The sequence below is a fragment of the Poeciliopsis prolifica genome, unplaced genomic scaffold (genome assembly GCF_027474105.1).
Source record: "Poeciliopsis prolifica strain line A6 unplaced genomic scaffold, Auburn_PproV2 SCAFFOLD038, whole genome shotgun sequence".
NCBI lineage: Eukaryota > Metazoa > Chordata > Actinopteri > Cyprinodontiformes > Poeciliidae > Poeciliopsis > Poeciliopsis prolifica.
In genome coordinates this window covers 3,451,083-3,476,707 of record NW_026562413.1, presented here as the reverse complement: position 1 = coordinate 3,476,707, position 25,625 = coordinate 3,451,083, and the positions used below count along the sequence as shown (strand labels likewise).

The following is a 25,625-nucleotide window of genomic DNA, read 5'->3' as shown; positions in this document are numbered from 1 at the left end:
CCTAACTTTTTCATCTATAATCTGAGATTATAGATGCTTCTGACGTTCCTCTTTCTGTCATTTAGCAAATGGCACTTTCAGACAGAAAGAGTCTGGTTTAAATTCACATTTGATTCATCGCAAATCCTCCACCTGAAAGCGTTCCCGTTTGCACGGTGCGTTTTCCATATAGCTAAATGTTTTTAGATTTAGTTTCATCACTCCAAGGAATCTCGTTCCAGCTTTACAAAGAAGAACAATGCCAGTTGTTGTTATTAGATTCTTCTCAGAGAGATCTAACTTTTTTCTTTTTTAGTCGCATTGACTTTAACTCAGTGTTTTACTGAGGTCTGTAGAGTTTGGAGTGGAGCTCCTTCTCTTCCCCTCTGTTATTGCTCTTAATATCCTCAACCGTCCCGGAGGACATTGGTAACTGCTTCAAATGTTTTCAAATTGGAAACTTTTTTCTTTTTTTTTTTCCTCCAGAAAGCTGGACTTCAGATGGATTTGGACTTCAGTTGGTGCATTAACGGGCCCAGATTGATGGGCAGCAGCAGCTACTTTAATATTACTGCTGTTGTTTTTTAATTTTAACACTCTAGATACTCAGCGCCTGTTAACTGCCAAAAACTCCTGCTTTTATTTCCTCTCTCAGCAATAGTGGTTATTGATGGAGGCAGCTGGCATTAAGGCAGAGGAAATAAAAAGAATAATAATAAAAAAAACCTTTGTGTTGGCTGCATCTTGGGAAGGTTTTCTGTTGCTTTTTTTCATGTTAAGTCAAGGAGGAGTCGTCGCTCCAGCTTGCAGGTGTTTAACATGGTTTGAGCTTTACTGCGTTCACACAGTTTCCTGCAGTTTGACTCATGAAGGACGTGGAACTTTCATGTGATTTTACTGGAAAGTAAAACAAATCTTTTCTGCTCAGATACAAACAGAAAACTATCCAGGGACAAAATAATCAATCCAGATCAGGATGTGGCTCCAATTAAAGTTGGATGTTTGAGTTTTACTAAATTTATAAATATATTTTAGCTCACGTTGTAAGTACACTGCATGCTTTGTGTCACTACCGTTCATTCTTCACAGGAGTGCATCACACCAGGCTATATTAGCTGAATGCTGACACATATCAGACACCAGAGGAACTATTACACCAAACTGTGTTATTGTGGTGTCACATTGCACTTGTTCCAACAAACATGGACTGCACTGAGGGAGGGGGGCTGAAAATGGAAGATTTTATTATGCCTTTTAAACTCCGGCAACCTCAACACCGGTTATTTGAAAGCAGCTGCCTCCCACACACTTTGTCACTTGCTTTGCTGAGGGATAAAAAAGACCAAACGTCTTGATTCAAAAATAACAAGCCGTCCCTTCAAGTGCCTGACGACGAATTCGGCGTCAAGCTGTGCCAGCGTCTCTGCTGGAGCGACGAACGCATTCATATGCACTCATATGCATTCATATGCATTCATATGCATTCATATGCATACATGCATTCAAACATTCAGTCTGTGGTGGGGTTTTTTGTGTGTGTTATAGATGCTTTTCACATTCCTCTAATCCTCTCCTGCAAACAGGACGCCGAATGCTTTGTCTCCCACATACTGCACCCTGCATATGGCACTAAATGAACAGTTTGCAGAAAAGGAAGAGAGCGAGCTGCATTATGGCTCTTTCTAGTGTGGCAGTTGCCATGGAGAGGAGTGTAGGTGGTGTACTCCGTGCTGTACTCCTTCTCTGTGTCCTCTAGCCATCCCCCCCCCATCCTCTGTTGCCCACCCTCTCTGTTCTGCTATCTGCAACATTCGTGCAACTTTCAGTCCTTCATATTTACTCAGAGGTCGATCCATCGCAGCTGCAGTAAACGTGAGACTACGCTGGGAAAAGATTGACATGAGCAAGATTAAAACGAGCAGTTTCATTAGAAACGCTAATGCAACATCACAACTGCGACGTAAGAGTTAACTGTGTGGAAATGCTGTCACATTTCCCCTTAAATCTCCAGACAAACATCCTGAAATGCATTTTTATTTTTTTTCCCAGGTTTATTTCACTGGTTTGTTCCTTGTTGACGACCCAAGTTGTCCTGTGATTTGTCAGTCCTTTCCATTTTGCACAAAGGCTATTCTTTTATCAGTTTCCATGGAGATTTTTCAGTGTGTGCACATTGATGGTGACTGAGTGAGAACTGTGAGTGAAAAGAGTAAGGGTGTCTCATTTCCAGTTTGCTCTTGATGGTGCAGTTTAAATCAAGCAGTCGAGTGTCCCAAGATAGATTTACATTTTTAGTGTTCAATGCAATAATAATAATAATAATAATAATAACAATGATAATAATAATAATAATAATAATAATAATAATAATAATAATAATAATAATAATAATACGTGCACATCTCCTTTTCTTTTCCTTGTCTTTTCGAATATGTGAAAATATTTGATATTTGATCTGTTTTTCAAAGTTTTTTCCATTCAGAGAGATCTCTACGTTTATTGCAGCCTTTGAGATGTGTAAAAAAAGAAAGAAAAAAAAAGAGCCTTACAACAAATTCATATTTTACTCCAGAATAAGACACTTTGCGGCAGCTTTTTAAAAGTGAGTTTTGCAGCATATTGTCATGCTTGGATTAAACTAGTTCTTTCTTTGGACGGTGGCAAAATAAACATAAGACCTCTACCGAACTCGCCAGTTTTATATTTTTAGTTTGACGGTAGAGGCAGGGATATTTAAGTAAGAAGCAGTTTTCTAATTATTTCCTGATTTCTTACGTCAAACACACTTTTTTTTTTTAAATCCCTGCTTTCCTGTCTTTTCCATTGTAAGGGAATCAAGCCTTTGCCTCACAGATTTACCCAATAGAAATGTGAAAGTACAGTTTTGTAATTAAAGCCAGTCTGTATTTTTATTTATGTAAGAAAAAATAAACAGTTGATCTCTATGAAAAGGAAATTTATTAATTTTTTTCAGAGCAATTTCTTAGCATGAGCTTTTCCCCTACATATTCAAATTTGTATAAAGTAGCATAATATTTCTTCTCCGTTTTCTGACGAGACATTGTGCCACTGCAATAAAGGATGAATGCCTGTTGTGTTTGATCTCGCCTGGAAATAGACTATTTCTATTTTCACATGTTTAAACCCCCCCAAAAAATAAATAGGTGAAATATAACAGAGATAATTTGTATATTTTGCAGTTTAATTACATTTTTATATAGTGTCTAAATGATTTTTGCTTTGTGATTTATATGAAACAAACAAGACGGTAGAGTTAAAATACACTGACTTTTCACATGGGCTTTCTATTAATATCAGCTCTCCAATTCACAGATTTGAATTTGTTAATTTTATTTTATTTTCTCTAGATTCAACTTCAAATCATTCAAACCTTCCCAACCATTCACAAACAAGGAATCTCATTATTGTCTCACGTCCATAATTGTCGGTCACATTTTGTTTGTGATATAAATGTGGTTAAATAAAATAAAATAAAATGCCCTAATGGGGTCGCAAATTGGTTTCCAGGGATTTATATAACACCATCTTTACATATACCCACAAAATGATCTCTGACATCCTGAAGATATGACAATCACTGGCTGGTATTTATGTAACGTGTTTACATAGCGGATGTCGGAATCGACAACAGAACAATTGCTGCTGCCTCCTCACATCTGGACCTAAATGGACAGCTTTGTTCTTTCGGTGATGAGAACAGAAACCCATTAGACTTTTCAAAATGAGTCACCAACAGATTATTCATTAGCAGTCTGTGTTTGGGCTGCTGGGATTCTTTGAACTGCAAAAAGTGACATATTTACATTTTTCAGTCCAAGCTCATCCTTTTTAGCAAAGATGTGAAAACATGTCCTTAGTGGTCTTTATTTAAAAGAAGCCTTGCATTTGCTGGGTCTAAATGGGCTTTTGTGTTGTGTTTTTACTGCAGTTAATGCGCGAATGAAACAGCAAAGTCCCACTTCATTTAACTTAGACTGGTGCAACTTCACATTATTTTCTCTCCTTGAGGTTAAAGGAACATTTCATGTCGCGCGTCTTTAAATAAAGAGTTGTGGATCCAGGAACTGGTTTTCTAAATAGAAGTGCTGAATATGAGAATATTGTTGCACACACTGAGCACAGACTTCAAAATCTAGTGCTTTATCCTCTGGTCACTTTCATTTCACTCAGATACTGGACATTCTGGGTTCCCAGCTGCAACAGACTTAAGGATAATCCCCTCCCCACATTTCTCGCCAGTTTTGTCTGATTTATGAAGACGTGCCTGTTGCTGGTTCTGCACTCTGCCTCTGCAGAGACTGGAACCTGCTTCTCTACTCTCACATCAACAATCTGAATTGATAGCGAAATATTTAGATTTTGTCTGAATATTTATGATATGAACCACCAACTTCATTGCATATTTTGGGCACTGACAGACAGACAGACAGTGTGGCATAATTGTAAAGTGGAAGGCTAAATTTGAAAAGTGTAGTTTGGCTTGTCAATCCAGCTTTCAGTGACATTACAGCTAGTGAAGTTTTGACCATTTTCTTTGCAAAATACCTGAAGATCGGTCACGTTGCATAGAGAGAATCAAATTTCAAAAGCTGCTATATGTTCTGATTTGATCTGGACTTTGTGTATTCTTTGGTCTGACACCATTTATTCGTAGCTCTGGTGTCGATGGTTAACTTCCATCACAGCCTGAACACGTCAGGAGTTGCTGGAGGTTTTTATTTAGTTTCTGTTTTGGAGAAAGATTTAGATCCATCCCTCCCCTCTCTGACCAGCCTCTCCATCCCTGTAATCTCAGTGGAGTTTACTGCACATAAACAGCACATCACTGCACTTTAAATTAATCTGAAAGTGAACACTGATGCTAAATGCTGTAGTCCTGCATCTGAGTCCACTTTCCTAAATAACAAACACGAGATGAACTCATGACAAATCTGTTTTTTCTTTTTTTTTTTTAACACTGCGAGCCTGGAGCTTCCCAGCTCCTTGGGGATCTTGTTATCAGAAATCAGAAGTGCCTACTGACACACAACGGGTTGTTTTTGTCCAGTTATTTCCCATTTTGTCTCAAGTAAACTTTTAGGCTGCCGGTGGCGTCGACTTGTTGGAGCTTACGAGAAAATCTGAGCAAGTTTCAGGTTTCGCAGAACTAAAACACCAGTTTATTAAAAACCAGATGGATTCTGGTTTTGATATTAATGATGGGGTGTTTTATCATAAAAAAATAAAATAAATTTTTTTTTTCACACAGAGAGATCTGTTTTAAGAATTTACTTCTGTTAGAATATTTTATAATGATATTTTATGTAATTATTTGTGGGTGTGCATCAAACTCATTGAAAACATAATTGTAGCCCATCATCATCATCATCATCATCATCATCATCATCATCATCATCATCATCATCATCATCATCATCATCATCAGTTAAGTATGAAATGAAAAACTAACGCATGAGTAAAACCTCCATTAAATAATAACGATGGTAGAAAAAAAATCATTTTAATTCAAATTATATAATGAAAATGTTTAATTTAAAAACAGCCTAATAATAAAATAGCTAATACAACTTGCAATACCACCACCTATACAACAACAACAACAACAACAACAATACTAATAAAGTGGCAGATGATTTTTTTTTCTTTTCCAAACTTTCTCCTTCCACGCAACTTTCCACGTGTCCTTCCGTGACCTCTCCTCCTTGTGGAGGGTTTCAGTGACAATCTGCTGGCCTTCTGCCATCCATTGGCCATGGCATTTCTGTATTAAAAAAGCATCATTTAATTGTTTTAATGCAATGTTTCTAATAAAATGTATCGCCGGGTTTTTATTAACTTCATGTCATGATCACCAAAAATGAATAACAAAAAAACAACTGGAGGAACTTTTCACTGGTTTTCCTAATGCGCCTGTCTTCTTTTTCTATCATCAGCGTTTGTTGCGCCCTGAGGATGATTGCAAACCTCTCTACAGCTGGTTCCGAGTCGGGCGGACTCGGTTCCGCTTGGAGGCGTTGCACGGTTCCTGCTCGCTGTCTCCACCCTCCGGGGGAAGAGACTTCTCTGCTCCGCGCACCGAGCAGTGTGTTTTTTCCCTCTTCCCCCTCCTCTCCAAGCTCCGCCGTTCAATCTAAATTAGGTGCGACTGCGGCGCTCAAAAGGCCAGTTCGGCGTCAACTAACATCGAGATTCAAGCCGCTTCTTTATTGCAGCTCGTTTTTTCTTTTTCTTTTTTTTTTTTTGGATCATGGGGACGTCGGTGCGTGCCAACCGCAGACGCTTGCCAAAATTCAACCATCATCCGGAGGTAGAAGAAAGAATCACGATTTAGACAAACAACAACAACAACAGCAAAACTACTAATGCGTGCGTGAATGCGATTTCCTCTGAATTTCTCGCTGCGCGTTTCCTCTGTGAATATTCTCCGTATTTAATTTTTGGACGCTTTTTGAGGGGCTGGAGCGCGCAGGGAGCAGCAGCGGGGCTGTCTGCAGCTCAGAGTTATCGGCAAACCCCGCAATCATCATAATCATCATCATCATCATCATCTGATTGGTAACATTCAGTTTAATGTAACTGGCACGAGTTCCGGCTCCCTGCCGTTTTGAAGCGCGAAGGTGCGAGAGAAACGGTGAACCAGGCTGATGCTGCTGCTGCTGCTGCTGCTGCTGCTGATGCTGCTGTGATCAGATTATTATCCAGAGACAGAGGGGCAGTTTGGAGTCTCGTGCGCCCAGATCAAACAATTAAGATGACAAAAAGGGGTGATTGTGTCCATTACCGAGCGAGCTGCGTTGGGATTGCGTTGCAGAGAGTGGAGGAGGAGGAGGAGAGGAAGGAGAAGCAGAGGAGAGCAGCCGAACCGCCGCTGACTGGCAAGCTGTGGCTTCAGTGATGGACTGATCTGGAGGCGAAAGGGATCCCAGTCACAGCCTCAGTTTCATTTCTTTCTTTCCACTCCCCCATCCTTCCTCCCTCAGGAGCCTTCATTCTTTAACAGAAACACCTCTGGACACTCGGCAGCACAGGTGAGGCTGCAGTGAGACCCAACGAATTGTCCTGATGATTGAAGAACGTCAAGCTTTCAGAGATCATACCTGGATCACCATCTCTGTAATGCCTTCGCAATCTGATTCCTTCAGCGCACCGAGAAGGAATTAAGCCTCGCAACGCTCCTCTTACACCAAGTGCCCTGGAGACCCACCTGGATCCAGCCTGCACTCCCAGATGTTCTGATTTCTTCTCCAGAAAGTCCTGTATTTTTGGGTAAGTGCCAACAAACGTGGGTGTAGTAAGGAAAGGAAAAAAAAAGAAGAAGTGGCAAGCAGTGATGCTTGGTCTCACTGTGAAGTGTTTAGGGAGTGTTGAAATCAGCAGCTCTAAGGAAGGTGTTAAACCTTTCCAGCCTGTATGTGGACAGCGTAGGTAGATGGTCTCAGACTACAGGTCAGTGCAGAAAAGAAACCGCCGAGAGCTGTATAGAAATGCCCAGCAGCTGCTTTTTTTTTCCTGCTTTCCCAGCCGTTCAGCTTACAATAACATTATTTTCTGTTGTACAGAAGTCTTCAGGCTGCAGCTTTTTATTTTAGAAGCCTTCTGTTGTCGATTAAACACATAAAACCCTATAATATCACATGTAACAACAGTTCAAAACAGCTGACTGGTATAAGCTCTCGTGTTTGTGTATTAAGGTTGCAGGAGGATCTGTTGCTGCCCATTAGGAACATTTCAAGTAAAGTACGACTAACTTGTGATTTTAAATGATCACCAGAACAATAACATCATTTGTTAGCTATTTGCTATGGAGAAATTAAAAAAGTATATTTCATGGTTAACACAAATAGATTTATTTTCTGTTTACATACATATTAGTGTTCATACTGCAGTACAGTAAGCTGGCGCAGGAAGTTAGAAGAGGAAATGGCCATGCGCTGTTCAGTTGTAAAATGTATTTCATCATAATTTCACCGTGACCACTTACCTTAGCACTAGCATGCTAACACCAGCGTTAGCAAGTCAGCGTGGGCTATTTTAGTGCAACTAATGTCTGTAACTCATGAAGCTCTGGCTGACTTCAGGCCACAACTTCTGGACATGCTTGGTTTCATGTAGTTATGTATTTTCAGAGGGTAATTCTCTACTTGCCTACCTGGCAAATTCTCACAGCTTGTGCTGTGATCTCCACATTTCGGTTTAAGTTTAAATTGTTTTTAACCTTTTTTACTTTTATGAAAATATTCAATGCCACACCTGAGAGGGTGTCGGTGCTTTGGCGTCATGCATTATGAAGCAAAGGTTATCTTCTCGAGCAAAAACAGATCAGACATTTGGGAATTTCAACAGTTTTAGTTGAAATGGGATGATGTGATGATGTTGCTGCATCTTCATCTCTCAAAGATCTGGAGGGTGACCCAAAGAAATGATCTTGAATTAAGTATTTTAGCATATTATCTGCTTGACAATTTTACTGTAACAAAGAACAAATGGAAAAAAAAATCAAATTGCTGGGAGCATAATAATTATTAATTTGACAGACAGTTGTTTTGTTGAATGTGGATGAAAAGACCTTGAAAAGACCTTGAAATCAAGAACCATTAAGTTATTACTTGTACAAGGACAAACTCTAGAATTATTTCTTAAAATTAAATATTGCTGAATTTTTCTCAGCAACATGTTTCTTTTAAAATGCTACATATTTTGCTCTCCATCGAGAGACAAGTACAGTTTGCTGGCAACTAGTTAGCCCAGGAAATAAACTTGCGCCCATGGACTGCGAACGACCGGTTCATCAATTGAAAAGTTGTGGGCGCTCCACTGTTGTATTGCACCTGTTTACGTATCTGCTGTAATGCTAGGGGCGTTCTTATTTCTTGATGCTTAAAGTTGACTAATTGGCTTTCTCGGGGGGCTCCGCTGACACCTGTAGGCTCCACAGGGGGCCTCCGTCAGCTGTATAATTAGTGGAAAAGCTGACTCACACAAAACAACAAAATGTTTTCAGGATTGTTTTAGTTGTCCAGCAGGAAGCTTGTTGTCAAAATGCATCCTGGCAGCACATGGGTAAAAAAATGAATGAGCCATCGATTTCGAAAATGTTCAAGCAGAACAGCTTCTTGCGTCAGTGGATGGATATTACTGCTGATATCTATTCAGTGAATTATTGAAACTCTGCCGTGACAGAGTTCCTCCGTCTCAGCAGGCGTCACATGCAGCTAATGTTTGGGTTTTCTGGATGGCCACAATCTTCATGGCCCATTGTGTTGCACACAGTGGGCTTTCCCATCTTAACCTAAAAACAAAACAAAACAAAACAAAAAAAACCCAGAAGGAAAAAGTACTTTTGTTAATGAAACATCAGTAATTTCTTTTAATGGAACAGGATAACTCCTGATTGCTCTTCCTCTCCCTCATGAAGCAGCTGTCAGCATGCCTTGGTGATTTTGTTGGTTGAGCTGTAATAAAAAGGCGTGAATCACCGACATCTATTAATTTCTCCCAGTTCGTCGCAAACTGTTGAGAATCTGGACTGCTTGCGTCTCTGTCGCAGTTGTCATCTGAGAGTCTGACAGCCGGCAAAGCGTTGACTTTCCTCCAGCACTGAGTTTCCGACATAATTCTCTCCTTCTTCAGCCACTGTCAGTGTAACGCATGGACAGAGCTTTATCGCTCTGCCAAGAGCAGAAAGGGTCTGTCGGTCTGCTTAAATTTCCTCTAAAAATAAAATTTAAACCTATTTGAACAACTTTCTCTCCTGGAGTTTGCTCAAATTCTTTCCTCTTGCATCAAAGCTTTATTTCACCTCCCATCAGCATTTAAAAAATGACACAAAACAACAGAAAAACACAAAAGATTTCTTTTGTCGTCATATTTTTTGATGAAGGGAATTTATTTTTAAGCAAAAAAAAAAAAAAAGGTTTTACAGGCCTCTCTGGAGAATAAGGGGTTCATAGAAAATGTCAATTTGAGGTGGAGAGTCAGAAGAAACCTTACTTTGATCTGAGTCTTATTGTCCAGATTCAACATCTTGACCTGTGATTCTGACGTCTGATTCTCAGCCTGCGTGACGGAGAAATAAATCCCACTGCAGCTGTTTGTACCGATCTAATGATAGTGGCTCTTTGTCCGCCGCAGGCTGCTGGATGTTGGAACTATTTTGTGGACTTTTGCTGCTTGCGTTTCTCTCTGTTTGACTCCGAGAAGTCGGCTACATCTTCAGTAGAGAAGGAGTCATCATGAGGTTGCTGAGAGCCAATCAGAGTGGACTTTGGAGAATGTGTGGCCATTTTTCACTTTTCCACCAACAAGGAACATAATCTATTACTTCCTCAATTACATTCCTTGGACAAGAGCGAGAAGCAAAACTGTAAACAATGTCTTATTATTGGTAAAGGCTGAGCTTAAGCTAATTCACATGCAAAGTTTTCAACATTTAATCATTGTATCGGGTTTACCATGTTCGTCATGTTAAGTGGTGACTAATTATGGCTCGTTTTAAAGTGTTACTTTCAGACGGGCCTCTTAAAGCACAACATTTCTGAATCATTTCTAAATTCATTGAATGTTCAGGACAGCATCAGGTTGTTCCAGCTAAATGTAAGACCATATTATAAGATCTAGTTGAGCACAGACACATGTGTAGAAGGTAAACCTGGCGTGTTCGTAAACGTCACGATGTAGATTTCAGTCAGAACTTTGCCTCTTTTCCACTGTTTCCCTGGAGAACGTTCGCCTCTCATTGTCAAGTGCAGAATCTGCACTGGAGCTGCAAAAACAAACAAACAAAAAGTGTTCATTAAGTTTAAGTGAAAGCTTCTCAGTTGCAGTGCAGATGTGTGCATTGAATCATCAAAGTAACTAGACATTTAAAGATGCAACACGCTGTGATCAAAATGAATATTCAGACTACAAAAAGAATGACAAAGCATGAGCAAAAGCCAAAAAGTTTTCCACTTAAACACAGTTCTCATTTTCTGATGTAAATATGTAAAAAAATAAATACATTGAATTTGAATAACCTAAGCAATAAAAAACTTTATTTCATTGATTTGTGCCCATTTTCCTAAAGTACTTCACAGGAGCTTCAATTGTTTGCTAATGTACTTCAGATTTTAAATAATAGGTCTGCAAAGTCTTGACTAAGATGATGGTGAAATTTCTCCCAAATATTTTCCCCAAAGATCTGCTGGTAGAAATGTCTTGTAAAATATTTTTTACTCTCTCATTTTCCCTTTCATGGTTTTGATATGTGCAATAAAATAAGGTGATTTAGAATGTTTTACTTACAAAAATCCTTTCTGTGGAAGGAACAACTTAGGACAGCGTCACCCATGTAGTTCTTTATTTTTGAAGCTGTGCTGTTGTGATATGAAAAAAAAATACGCCAACATGTCATCTGCAATGAAATATGTGTGGATATTCCTGGTAACAGCCGTTTTAAAGAGAATGCAGTTTGTCTTTCAGCAAAGAGTGACAGAATAGCTTCCCTTAGGGCTCTGATGTATTCCCACAAAGATTGGCATTTAGACCTGTTGACGATAACAGTCCAAATGGTCCATTTTATTTTGGGTCTGGAGAACTTTCTGTCCATGTCCTTCTAAAAAGACAGAGGAATACAGATACAAATCTCCCATGACAGAAATCTTTTTCGAAATGGTCCAGCGCTGACGTGACCTACACCTTTCTCAGGTTGTTTGTTATTTTTTATCGGCCGATTTTAAAAGACTTTGTTACTGTCTAGGTTTGTTCTGAATGCAGCATGCTTGTAATTGATTCAATACAACATAAAAATAAGTAATGAAAACTGGTAAGCCTTTAATTGGTGCACAAAATGCTGAACTCGGCGGAGAATTGTTAGAATTTATGGGTTAGTAATCACACTTTCTCAACTGACAAGATATTGATCCAAGTCCCAATTGGATGTTAGAAAAGCTGAACTACTTTACACTGATATCTGAGAATTTCACCTCTGAAATGTTCCCACCCAAAAGCTCAAAGCTATTTCAGACACTTCTGGTCAAATAAAACAATTTCACTCAGTGCTGTTTAGAGATCAAAGTCTCCTGCATTTTGCAAAAACACTCTAGACACAAGAAATATTCAGCATCTAATGAATTGATCCTGGTTTTGGATTTCTCTGTAGGCAAAGAGAAGAATATTGCATTTTGATTAACTGTTTTCAAAGCAAATATTACAACAGATATAAGAGAAAATTCAAAGCAAAGTGTTTTCCAGCACCTGCTAACATGACTAGAAGGGAATCTCAAAACGTTGATGTGTCTGTAGGAATGCTTATCAATTAATCATGGTAGCAGCTTGTGGTTGAGTAGCTTGGTGACATTTAGTTTGGAAAGGGCAACTATAAAAGGCTGCATGTAAAAAAACATGATGTTTCAGAGTGCAATCAGGACTGATTGTACCTCTCGTATGTTATTTCATTTAACTCACTCAGATAAGCATAGGCTTATCGCAAAAAGTTACATTTCCATATTTTGTTATTTTACAATCACAAACGTCAATGCATTTAGAAAATTATATGTGAGACAACAATGTGCTTAACAACAAAGAGGAAGGAAAATAAAAACATGCACTGAGGAGTTTAAGAAGTTTTGTTTTGCAAAACAGCTGAAGTTCAGACATCAATTCTCAGGTTGTCACAGATTCTCTGTTGGTCTCTTTATGCAATATTTCCTCCTGCACACTTTTTAGTTTCTCTCATTTCTTTGTTCAGATGTATCTGAGTAAAATAAGCGCTCTAAAATTCATTCAGTTTGATTGCCCAATTACAAATGGTAAAAAAAAACTGATCTTAAACCTTAAAAAGAAGTGAAGTGTGATTAATATTTAATCTACAGAAGTGTTCAGAACCTTGATTTACTCTCACGGCCTGCATACGTCTTGCTTCTCCAACTCCGGCCACTCAAAGCTACCATTTTTCTACTTTCATATGCATGCCGGTTCCGACATCTGAGTGAAATGAATGAACGATGATCTGGTCTGTAAATCAGACACTTGATTCAGGTGTGTTTTTGAGCAGGAATGCACCAAAAAGTTGCAGGAATGTGACTGAAGTCTGAGATCCCTGGAGAAGCAGTTCATGTTTCCAGTGAAGATGTTTCTCTGCTTTAACACACTTGAATCTAATAATGGAGTCATTAGCAGGACTGTGTTGAGCTTGATTGGATGCTGAAGAGGTAATCAGACATTTAGCTTGGTGTGTTGAAATGGGGACCGGTAACCTGCAACCGAGTCTGACAGCCTCTGAGGTAATCGGCTCCGATCACTTTTTATAAACATTTGTTTACTGGTGCTTTATACTTTGTTTTTTATTATTATTTAGGAGTATCAGAGTAAAGGGTAGTGAAAGCAAATGCACATTTCAGATTCGTAAAAGACTTTGAATGTAAAAAAGTATGAAAACATTTATCATTCTCCTCCCACTTTTATTGATGACGTTCCATTAAAACACATTGAAGTTTGTGATAGCAAAATATAATCTGCCAAGGCTCAAAAGTGCATTTAAAAAAAAAAAAAGATTTTACTCACATTTTATGTGTTATTTATTTTTTTTGCCTAATATCTATGTGACTGTTGAGGTCGTTGGTTCATTACAACTGAAAGTGCGAACTCTACTTGTGTCTGTGCCGTATAGCTGCATGGACACTTCTTCAAAGACGTGGCTGCCGCATCAAGGTCAGTTTGGCTTGGTTGGTCAAGCGGAGGTTTGCTGTGGTGGACCGGGAGTTTTGACGCCAAGTGAGTCAGTCCAGACACGAACCCGTCTGCTTCTCTGCTCCTGTCAGCTTTGTGTCGTTGCCCAGCCTCGTCCTCCAGTCCGTGCCTTGTGGTCCGCTGAGGCTTTTTTCTTTCTCTGTTATCTGTGTTTTTGTATGTATTCGCAAGGCTGCTGTTTGCTCTGTTTTCTGTGGTGAAAGGTTTTTAATGCCCGTATGACTTTTACTTTTCATGTCATGACTTTTCAATCCTTTTTTTTTTTCAGAAAAAATCCTATTGTGCATTGAAGTTTTTTTTTTTTTTTTTTCCCCCACCCTCTTCCCTGTCCTCCACTGGAGCATCAAGTTTCCTCTGAGCCTCACACTGACAGACTCCTTCTGTTTTATGTTGCCATCCTCTGGGTTAGATGGTGCCATTCCCTTTTTACATTCTCTTTGATACACTCCAAGTCTTCCTTCTCCCATCCGTGGATTAAAACGTCTTCTTCAATTGGCTCCAGGACAGTCAACACAGCGCATAAACCTGTTGTTTTTGAATATCAAAACATTAAAATAACAGTTAAAAAAACGAAAGGCAGAAACAAACTAGAGACTGTTTGTTTGCTTCCAGCTGCTCTGTGAATTTACCTTGTCTGAGCTGCTTTTCAGTGACATAATACAGCAGGATGGATGTCAAACTTCTAACTCGCGCCAGAGTTTAAGAATCTGAATGCCGGTGGCGCCACCTGGGGGAGGGGGCAACAACAAACGACACAATTACTTACAGTAATAATAAAACTGTTTCTGGGTGTTCACTTCATCCTTTCTGTTCCTTTCTGCTCCCCATGATTCACACTGTAATTTGCATGCTAATGTTAGCATATCTGTTATGAGTATTTAATACAACATTCGATATTGTACCATAATGATGGCCGAGGTGAAATGTGATTATATTTGTTGGTTCACTTCCACGTTGCTAGATGAGAAAAAAAATGAGTTAAAAAATGAACGTTATGGAGCGTTAATGTCCTGGTTTATTAATCAAATTTATTAAATAATTTTTTTTTTTTAAATGAAGAGAGGAGGACGTGAGGAGGGAGGCGTAAAACTCGCCTTGGCCTTTCGTTTTTCAGACAAAAATTAAATGATGGGACAAAATGTTTATTTAAATAAATGCATTGCTTATTTATGGAGAAGGTTTCATGCACTGTTGAGTGGTTTATTATTTCATGTGTTGTCTATTTCCTCATCCACTTTTAAATGCTCATCTCTGTGTGACAGTCTGACACACAGAGATGCGTGTCGATCTGCTGCTGCTTCTAGTTTTGAGGTTCCTCCTCCAAAACGAACATTGGCTCCCACATCTGCTGCATCTGTAGAGTCACTTCTGCCGAACGCTCGTCATTTCATTTGGATCCGTCCATTCACAAGCACAGTAATGACGCTTCTAAATACGTTAGTGGAAACGAAGGTAGTTTGATGGAGAGCGGTGCACAACATGTTCCTATGGTAACGAGGCCACACTCCCCTTCGGAGGCAGGAATGCTGAAAAAACACACATGATGGAAAACGAGTTCTGCTTATTTATTTAGGCTGCTGTTGAGGATTTTCACCGTAGCTGCTGCTGGTCACAAAACGCTGCAAGTCCAAATTTTTTTTTTTTGTGTGTGTTTGTGAGCTTGTCGGGATTCAGACTGATTGCATTTTTTATTTTTTTTCCTGTGGATCTCTCCCGCCCACAGTGCCCCCCTTTCCTGAACCCTGCCACCCACCACTTCTTTTAAATCCCACCACTCTGCCTCTTCTGTGCAGTGTGCATTTACCTCGTTACAGTGATGTTTCTAAACATAGCACCGGAGTGGCTCTGACTACAGCCAGAGGTGGACCTTTTTTTTATTTATTTTGTTTTTTTTATTTACGTAAACATAATTGTCCACTTTACTTTCTTTAAAAATCCCAGAGTTAGGGTCATTGACCAATCCTACTTTCACAATCTATTTTGAGTTTTCTTTTTAGAATATTGTGTCCCTTTATTATACTCATCTCATCTTGTAAGCTTTCTACTGGACAAAGGTCTGCAAACTCAGCCTAACCTTTAAAAAAAGGTTTATTATTTCATAGTGAACCACTTTTGTTTGGCATCCTTATTCTGCTAAAGTGTTGAAGTGATCTATTTTCCATTTGCTGCTAAAATCCTCCAAAGTTTTCATAAACATCTCGTGGTATTTCCAAGAGTTCATGGTCCTTTGAAACTACGTGACAGTTTTATGTTTCACCTCGTCACACTATTGCACCTCTGTGCTTTGTTTTGGAAGATGATTATCATGAAACTGGAGCGTTAGGATGTTTTTATGTCAACGTTTGCCTCTTCACATTACGGGTTTGTTACCCTATGAGGGTTTATTTTCTTCGAATCTAAAATGCTCAGCAAGACGCAATCCCATCGCACTTCTTCCTCTGAACGGTTACAGCGCGTTTGGCATTCGCGATTTCAGTCTGTGTTTTGTAAATCGCAGCTCATACTAAAACCCCCTGCAGTGTTGCTGCCGGCCTGTCAAAGAGCCACTAAGTGGTTGCCGGGCGGTTTTCCTCCTGTCAGTCATGCTGATTGTTTGGACAGCTCTGTTCATGGCGTGGTTTTAACTCTCAGCACATTTGACCTATTTGGTGGTTTTAAATTGAAAAGATTGCTGATTTTAATCTGGAGAACAGCCACTTTTGTCTGAGTTATTCAAGACTGGAGTTCAGGACAAAAATCCCACACAAGTGGAAAACACTTTTATTCTTTGTTTTGTCCAAATTTCGTGGAGTTCTGTCTCAAACTTCTGCACCAGAAGTGAATGTATAACACTTTTTACTCTGCTTAAGCACATTTATTTGGATACCTGCAGTGACTATCCACTCAAACAAGTTGTCACTTTGAATGGGCCAACTTGGTCTAAAAATATGGCTTGCAGTGAGGCATTCAGATTCGAAGCGGCTCAGTTTTGACAGGCAGAGCTCAGACGGGTAATCTTCAGCCTTTTTTTTTACATGTCTAGCCAAAGCTTCAGCATCATAATAAATCCAAATGTAACCCGTTAGAAGTAGGATCTTCAAATCGTGACTAGTCTTCAAGCAAAGTTAAGTTAACAAACTGCGTCCAGGTGTGTGCAGATGTTTCCCAGCCATTGCTATTTTCAGTGATCATTAACTAAAGAGTAGAAAATAAATGAAATGATATTTACTTGATGTGTCACACACTTGCTCATTGTACAGCAATATTCAAACCTGCTCAAGCTGTTGCAAATAATTACACATTTTAGTGTTTAATTACTATGTTAGTTATTGAGAACCTAATATCCAGTAGAGCTATTCAGGTAAAATCCATAATGTAACATAATTACAAAGCATAAAAAAAAAAATTCTCTACAGTGATTTTTATTACGTTATTTGACCTCCTTTCAATTCTAAAGCTTCGGCTGTTTAGCGTGAATTTGAGGTTTAAATTAGTTATCACAAAATCTATTTTGGCTTAATTTTTCTTTAATAAATAATTACAGCATAAGACTTGTGGTTTGTTTTGTATTACAGAGCTTAAGTCTGTATTATAGAGCTTAAGAGGGGCACAATTCACCTGGAAAGGTATATAATATTTGCACTATTTTAAAGCAATGTTTTAATACTTATTATTGCAATGAATTACAATTCAGTCTATTCGTGGATAAGAAATGGGTACGGAGAAAGCGTGTTCAATCGTGGTCTCCAGTAGGCGTTTAGTTCCCAGAGGAAAATTTGTCAAACATCCAAGAGGTGGGTGCTGCTGGCAAATCTCATCAAAAACAAACAGAAAATCCAACATAATTTAGCAGAAATTGGGGAAAAAAAAAAAAAAACCCTCAAAATTCTTAGCTGTCGCGCAAACTCAGCATGTGGCTAAGTTATATGGGAGTCACTATATGTGGGCAGTTTTAGTAGGTAGGTAAGATATTTCTAAATCTGGCAATGTTCCTGAGGTAAAGGAAGGAAACTCTTTTCATTTAATACAAATTTATAGATGTATTTGTTTTTGTTCCTGAGTGGGTTTTCACTCGGGTCATTATCAACATCTGGCTTCAATTTCACGTCATCATAAAATCTGTTTACTGACAAAATCGGGTTCGGCTGTTAACTATTTTTGCTCTGTAATTTGAATTCAAAACCTACTTTCCCAACTGTAGACGGATAGAAAATATATTTTAAGGTAACCTAATTGACCTACATTGCGGATTGGAGCTATCAGAACAAGAGCAAATTGTTTTCCCATAATTGCCGGTTATCTGCTGTCATGAAGTGTGTAATTGCCATAGATGAAATATGGCAATTACAGACACTTCCATATGACAGGAATGCAGTATCTGCCCCAACAGGGCAGTCTGAGTCACTGGAGGCCTGTTGTTGTCCAGACCAGTCACACTGAGATCCCATGTTTGTGGCCTGTGACTGGAAATACACCATTCAACAAATCAGGCAGCCACAATCAAGTTTATTTCACTCTTACTAAGATCCATTACCTTAATAGCATTTATCTAAGTATTATTCTTTAGTCTTTTGGAATAAAAGACATATCATGAATGACTGCACTTTGCTGAAATGGAGACATCTCGTTGCATTTTGTCTGTAATAACCCAACCTGCTGAAACTGGTCTGTTTTTCTCAGGGAATTTGGGCCAGAATTTCATTTTTGCAGTTTTCTCCAGAGAACCCAAAACTCTGATAGCACTGTGAGCAAATGAAACAGTCAGAGAAGGTTAACAGCTTCTACAATTTGTGTGAAAACTTGATCACATTGAATCTTGGGACTTGTTTTTAATAAGGCCTGAGAACAGGGACTTCCTTTGCTACTTTTGTAGTTAAAAAACCCCAGTCCTCTATACTGACACTCTCTAAATATCATATTTGGTTCATCTTAATATGCCAGTTTTTGTGGGAAAAGTTCTCTAGGGATTCAAATAATTGGAAAATCAACTTTGCATGTTATTGCAGCTTTTAGCGCCTCTGAAGTTGCTAAAAGAATACATTTTTACACAGGCATATTTGCATAAAGACCTGTAATTGTACAACATAGAACTTCGACCAATTTTAAAATTATTACATATAAATGATGCATATGTGTATATGATAAGATTAACAGGTTCTGTCTGCCTGAAAGCATTACAAACGAAAGTTGCCTTTTTGAATCAAACATTTAACTTTAAAATAGTTTAAGAATGTCCAGATGCTTTACCCAAATTAAAGTTCAAATAACATTTCTGCCTCCTCCACAGGAATTGCAACATATTTTAGATCAGAACCTACCAGATATACAGTAATCTTTGGTTTGGCTCTTTATCTGTTTGACTTTGAGCCTCTATTGAATGTTTGATGTTGAGTTGTGTAAATTACTTTTTAACAGTATGATTTAATCTAACAAGTTTATGTTCCGCATTCTTGTTTAAATTCAATTAACTTAAATTCAGTTTAACCCTGTATGACTTGCTTCAAATGTGGATATTTTTGCTTATTTTAATTGTGATTAAATATATTTGCCCAGTTACCCATGAAAATCAGAACGTTCAAAATCTACTAAGTTATTTTTACAATTTGCCCCTCAGATTAATTGCACTCCCTGCCACTGCAGGGGGTGAAATTACCGTAATAACTCGATATTTGCTGGAAAGCGCCAAGATTTTGGGGAGTTCACAGGTAAAAGTTTTCCAATCAAAATATTCGCTCACCTGAGCTGTAGCTCACTGCAGCTACTCCAAAGTTACCTTTGGGCCTTTTGCATGTTTCTGGACTCAGCTGTTTTATGTGAGGCTACGAGATTAAACAATATGAATACTTTTGCAAGGCACTTGTGCCTAAATTTAAAAACTCAATCACATTATTATCCTGCTACGTATGAATCCTAATTACAATGCATCAAAAGTAATTTCTTGGACTTTATATCATAGTAGCTAAAGTTCTTATGTCTTCTATCCTATTAAAAACTGTGGAATCAATATCTGTTGCACTATTTTAGGCACAAAAGAGTCAAAAATGCAAAGTTTCCCTACATTTATTAATAGATATGATAAAGGTTGACTATGTTTCTTTAACGCCCACTCTTAGTCTTTCTCTCTCCGTCTTTCTCTCTCTGTATCATAGTTAGCTAGAGGCTGTTGCCTCCCACATGCTCCGTCTTGAGAGCAATTTACATGCAGAATGGCCCGATCGAACACGTCCATGTGTTCTAATGTCACGTTTACTTTAATCCATCCTCATTGCGAGCATCATTGCTGTAGATGCATGCAAAACTTATTTTTTTTTTTCCCCGCAAGGTCTTTCGATCGATTTGCTGTGTTGTGATTCAGCTCCATGTGAACACTCTCAGAAATCTGAAGTCTTTCCCCCAGCCGAGGGCGATTGCCCCTCAGAGCCCCTGATAGACTCCTTTTCTTCACATCTGATTTGAAGAAATGCAACTGTTCGCGCCGTGCTGCTTGGTGTTTCTCTGTCATCGTTGCTGTGCAGTTTTTTTTTTTTTGTGCCAATATCTTTTACACTTCAAGCAGAAGCCCTTGGAGTTGTTTCCATGGGTACCAAACAATTATCTGCGATTCAGAATAGAACCTGGAGAGTAGCCTACTTACAAGCACTGAGAGCGAGGAAATCAAACTCATAGGATGACGGCGTGTCTTGATTCTCTTTGCAAAAAAAAAAAAAAAAAAATTAAAAAAAAGGATGAAAGAGCTCCTCAGGGTAATGGCCAAGCTCTAAAAAAAAAAAAACCCAACAGATCAGTCACTGCCGAAAATAGAACTGAGGAGTGAAAAACATCAGACCTGCGTCTAGATTTAAAAAAAGCAGAAACCCCCCCGACACATTACAGATGAATCTGCACGTTTTATTACATAACCAGAATAATCCAGGTGTGAAACTGCAGGAATTAAGCAAATATGTTTCTTTATAAGAATTTGAGCTTATACTCACATTTGTACTTAATAGGCTTATTTGTGTTTCATGGCAAATTTAATAAATTTATAAATAAATCTTGAACTGCAGATTAAGTGACATCCATTCTGTTCAGTCAATTAGCTCTACGTTAGTTAAGCTGAAGGCCCTCTGAAATATTTGTAGTTTCCCAGTAATTGTGACCAAGTTAGTGTTATATATAAATAAAATTGACTGCTGTGTTAAACCACAACTTAAACTGTTTAATCACATTTTCTGGTTTGATACTGACTGTTAAATCAAGAAATCGTTTATTTAAAACTTGCCTGCCAACCTAAAGTAGATGACAAATGCTGTGTTTCTTTTCCTCACTTTTATTTACTATTCAATAATTATTACATGTGTTTAGCATAAATGCTGCCCCATTCTTTCTGATTTTTTTCATGTCAGTCCTCCAGCAGGGCTGTTGAAAGGTTCTTTCTTTCTCTCTTTTTCTTCTATTTCTGCTCTTTTTTTGCTTTTGCCTCACCAGATTGAGGAGCTACAGTGGTAAAGGAATTTTCAACCAATCAGACGAGATGAGCTTGGCAAATAACATTTCAAAAAGTTGTTTTAAGAAAAACTTTATAATAATGATTAAAAACAAATTATATTTTCTGATTTTAAAAAACTGTATTAGATTATATATTTTTTATTTTGTATTTTTTTTGTCATTCCTATTCCCTTTGAAAACCACTGTTTTGGCTAACCAGAGGTCAGCAATAGGGGCATTGTGTCATAAATAAAAACATGGTATTAATATTTCTGTTGAAAAAACTGTCTGTGTTTGTGTAGTTAAGCTGTTTCCCTTCCTGGATTCCTCTCAGATATTTAGAATGATGCTGAAAGAGCTTTTTAAAGTGACATAATGGACTTTTATTTATTTTACAGTTTTTAAATGTTTTTCTGGTGGAAACGTTATTACTTTTCAAACATCTTAAGAATTTACTGTCAGATATGAACCTGGGAAGAGAGGACAATAGGCAGTGTTAGGTCCAGGAATTATTGTCATCTCACATTTATTAAGACTTGTGCCTTTATTTATACTTGACATTATGAGAGGAAAACTGTTTCTGATGTGTTCAAATGCCATGTTTCACAATGGGTGTGTGAAAGAAGCAGCATTTTAAAGTGATCTTAAAGTTCACAGTATAATAATAACATATTTTACCTTAGTAAGGGTAAGAACTACTCACCGCTGTACGGTTATCTTTAAATTCCTGCTTAGCTCAGCCTTTAGACAGCGTAAAAGGGAAAAAATAGTTATATGTGAACAGGGTTTGCACCCTCCTCATTTAGGTTTACGTTGACATCATCTTTCTTGGCCATACAGAGAAAGCGTCAGCTGAGATTTTCTGTAGATAGTTGCTCATACTTTCATAAATCCATCACCATGTTGCTGAGTTTGTGCAAGCATAAGGACAGACTAAAGCTATCGAGATGAGTCATCACAGACTGTGTGCTTCACCTTCAGTATTTCTCTTACATCAACTTTTCCTTTGCATAATTTTACACTAAGTTGTGCAGTTCAAAACATTTCCTCGGCCAAACGTTGATCATTTTCTCACAGTCGATATGTGCAAGCACCTTTTGACCGCTTTTTTGTGTCGCTGGAGTCCTGAAGCTGCACCGCAGCCCCAGACCATCACACCACCACCACATGTCCGACTGTTGACTTGATTTATTGTTTTTCTCTGAAATGGTTGTACCACAAATGTAAATGTTTATATTCAATCCACTCTGTCACTGTGTGTTTTTGTTGTATTTCAGAATGCTGCCAAGAAAATTTCTTTGTACCGCCCGCCTTGTGCATAGAATGGCAATAAAAGCTGTCTCATCCTCTCTGTCTTATCTGTTTTAGTTGTGGCTGTGATGTGTTCCTTTGGGATTTGTTGGCCAACTTTATGTTGTCAGAACAATTTGGATGCTTTTGTCATTGTAAAGTTCTGGCATAAATTAAAGCTGTGTGGTTCCTAAAATTTAACTCAGCTTTGCTAAAATGGCTAGTTGCAGCAACTTGAAAATGCTTTTTTATGTATTTTGAAATTGTTGAAATACATATATTTATTTACTTTGTATTTGTATTTTGTATGTAAACGGACGCTTTATTTTTAATGAACAATGTAGTAGTCAGTGATCAACTTTCATTAGCAATAATCAAACGTCATGCACTTCAACAAAGATTGAAAACAAAGAGGTCTAACAGACCATAAAAACGCACTGAAATCTTGCAATCAAGTTGACAATGACTGTCAGACTTAAAATATGTGGCATCTTAACACCTTCCTTTATAAATAAGATTTATTCTTAATATAATGTAGAACATGAAAGAGCACAACTGATTTGTCAGACAATGTAAATCTTATTCATGACTGTTTTCCTTGCTTCCTTTTTCATGACATTGTCCTCTTGTAGACCAATCCCGCAGGGCAAGTTTTGCCTCTGTAAGGCAGTCGAGTATGGAGACTCCTCCTAACACGACCCCTCAGCCCTTCAGGCAGCCGGTGAGTTCAGCAGAAACACCAGGATGAGCGTTATTGGTACAGATTCATTGAGCTGTTTATGGGATCTTTTGGTGTTTTTTTTGTTGTTGTTGTGTTTAATCTTTAGAGTTTTCTCAATCGGAGGCTGAAGGGCTCCATCAAGAGGGCGAAAAGCCAGCCGAAGCTGGACCGGACCAGCAGCTTCAAACAGATGATTCTGCCCCGGTTTCGTAGTGCTGACCAGGAGAGGTAGGACGTGAAGCGAAAGCCCCGAAACTGTGAAAAATTTGCAAGCTTTACAAGTTTGGCTTGTAGAAACAAACAAACAAAAAAACAAAAAAAAAACAACAAAAAACTCATACAGGTTTCTGAGGTTTTTTTGAAAACATTCCCTTCACTTCTGGCTTAGTCAAAGTCAATAGTCAAAATGTTAATACTTTTGAGAGGCAACATTCACACCTAAAATTGTTAGGTTTCGAAATATACATGCTAGATCCAAAAAAATAAATAAAACAAGAAGCACTGGACTAATTGTACAAATGCTTTTTTCCAATTCAACTCAAAATGTCAAATTTAAATACCGGCCTCAAAATTATTCAACTCCATCAAGATCAGCATATTTAAAGCCCAAAAGGGCTCTTACATCAACTTTTCCTTTGTGTGTGTGAACCTTTGGTTCCTTTGACCTGCTGCAAATGTGATTCATACCTGGACTGCAAAGTCTGGCAGGATCCCTGAGGAATCTAAGCTCACTAGTGAATGGACTTCAGTTCATTTATATTCCTCAGTTTCCGTGCTGCCGCAACCTTTTTCCAATCCCACCAGAGATTTTCAGTAGAGTTTAAGTAAAACGACAATGAAAGCAACACAGAACGTTTTCTGAATCCGGGCCTTGGTGAACTCTGAGATAAGCTTGGGAACCGCGGGATTCTTGTTGAATCCGTTTGCTTTACACTCACTGCAGGCTACCGGTACCAGGGGAAGAAGAGAAATCCCACATCAATGTGTTTTACTCTAGGGTTGTAATTCTGTTCAATGTAAGCTTTATTCGTCTTCATCCCGGCATACTACTGATCCATAGGCGTGAAAAGTTCAGGTTTTGTTTCATTCCTTTACAGAAAAGAATGAATCACTCGTTTCTGTAAAGTTGTTGCTCATTTGTAGAGTTGTGAGCAAGTTGTAGCTGACTTACTCACAACAAGTCAGCTGCTGTTGTTGCCTTTATCTCATAGTTTTTTGGTTGAATTTGAAACCTCGGTGACTGCCGCCATAAGGTCTCGCTAAACGTCTTTTGCAGTATGGACAAAATCTCAAACTATTTAAGCAACTCTTTTGTCATTTTTTTAATTGCAAAGATCTGAACTACATGTGCAACTAAAACTAGTTTCCAGTGGGGCGGTTAAATACTTTTATATGCAACTGAGATACATTTTTTCTTGATAAAAGAATTTTAATCAGTTATGCTTTCAAAATGAAATTTAATTTAGTTAAAATAATAGAAACAAAGTGAAGCTCTTGTGATGCCAGAGGGATTGTTTTCACCACATGCTTACATTTATCTTGTCTGAGAGACTTTTATTTATTTATTTAGCCCTTTTTCTTTTTTTTACATTTTGTCGGGATGCAGCAGCTTTGGAGCGTCTCATGACAGGCTTCTTCTCCTGTTTTGTTTGTGTGTCTGTGTGCGTGTGTGTGTGGGGGGTTGTGTGTGTGTGTGTGTGTTGGTTGGGGGGCGGGGGTCACATCCTCAGCTGGATCTGGCGCTTCAAAATTTTATGCAACCTTCACACAATCCAGTCACGAAGCCCACATGGAGAAATTCAAGAATGTCAAGAGGGAGTAAAAATGTATCGCTGACGGCACACTTTCCCGTCACAGCGGGAGGCGCTTTGCAGACTTATTTGGGTTCTGGTGTGGATGTCCGACATGGGAAAACGAGGAAAGTGTCATTTAGCAGAGGATGTGGGAAAACCTCGTGTGCTAAAATGCAATGTTTCAGACATCGAAATAAATCATAAATTAACCCGGCGGATTGTGTGGGGGCAGCAGGGATGGAGCCCGTGAGCGAAAGCTAAATGATGTTGGGGTTTAGGTCGGCGCGCCCCTCTCACCGCTGCCTCAGACAGCTGCCCGCACAGCTCGCTTTGAGTCCTGCCCACACACGCTTAATTCACTCTGCAGCGTTAAGTTGACTTTCCTGTAAGCCCTCGGCATCCAACTTCACACTCGAGCTTTCCGACGCAGCTGCTCCGGCTCGGCTGCCAAAGTCTGTTGATTTTATCAGAGCACTTTTTATGCGCGGCGGTCATTATTATTCGGTGATGATCGGCATTAAATCTGCGTATTTATCAACTGTTTTATCAGGTATTTGTGTTCGTTTCTGTCAGTCCTCCTGCCTTTTTTTTTTTTTAAATAACCCAACTTAAATTTCAACATTTTCGAATAAGAAAACAAGATGAGG

General features: G+C 38.6%; 1 protein-coding gene across 5 annotated transcripts in view; it reads left to right on the top strand.

Annotated features, from left to right (window-relative positions):
* Window positions 1-6,083: 6,083 nt before the first annotated feature.
* syngap1a (synaptic Ras GTPase activating protein 1a) overlaps window positions 6,084-25,625 on the top strand; it is a 46,612-nt gene continuing 27,070 nt past the window's right edge. For 3 of the 5 annotated variants that reach the window (XM_055053808.1, XM_055053809.1, XM_055053805.1), the window contains exons 1-4: window positions 6,084-7,266; window positions 13,649-13,752; window positions 23,097-23,185; window positions 23,292-23,413. In XM_055053808.1, the coding sequence (XP_054909783.1) occupies window positions 13,653-13,752; window positions 23,097-23,185; window positions 23,292-23,413 (311 nt within the window). In that variant the 5' untranslated portion in view covers window positions 6,084-7,266; window positions 13,649-13,652. The remainder of the gene's footprint in view (window positions 7,267-13,648; window positions 13,753-23,096; window positions 23,186-23,291; window positions 23,414-25,625) is intronic. The other 2 variants (XM_055053806.1, XM_055053810.1) reach the window with 2 other exon arrangements.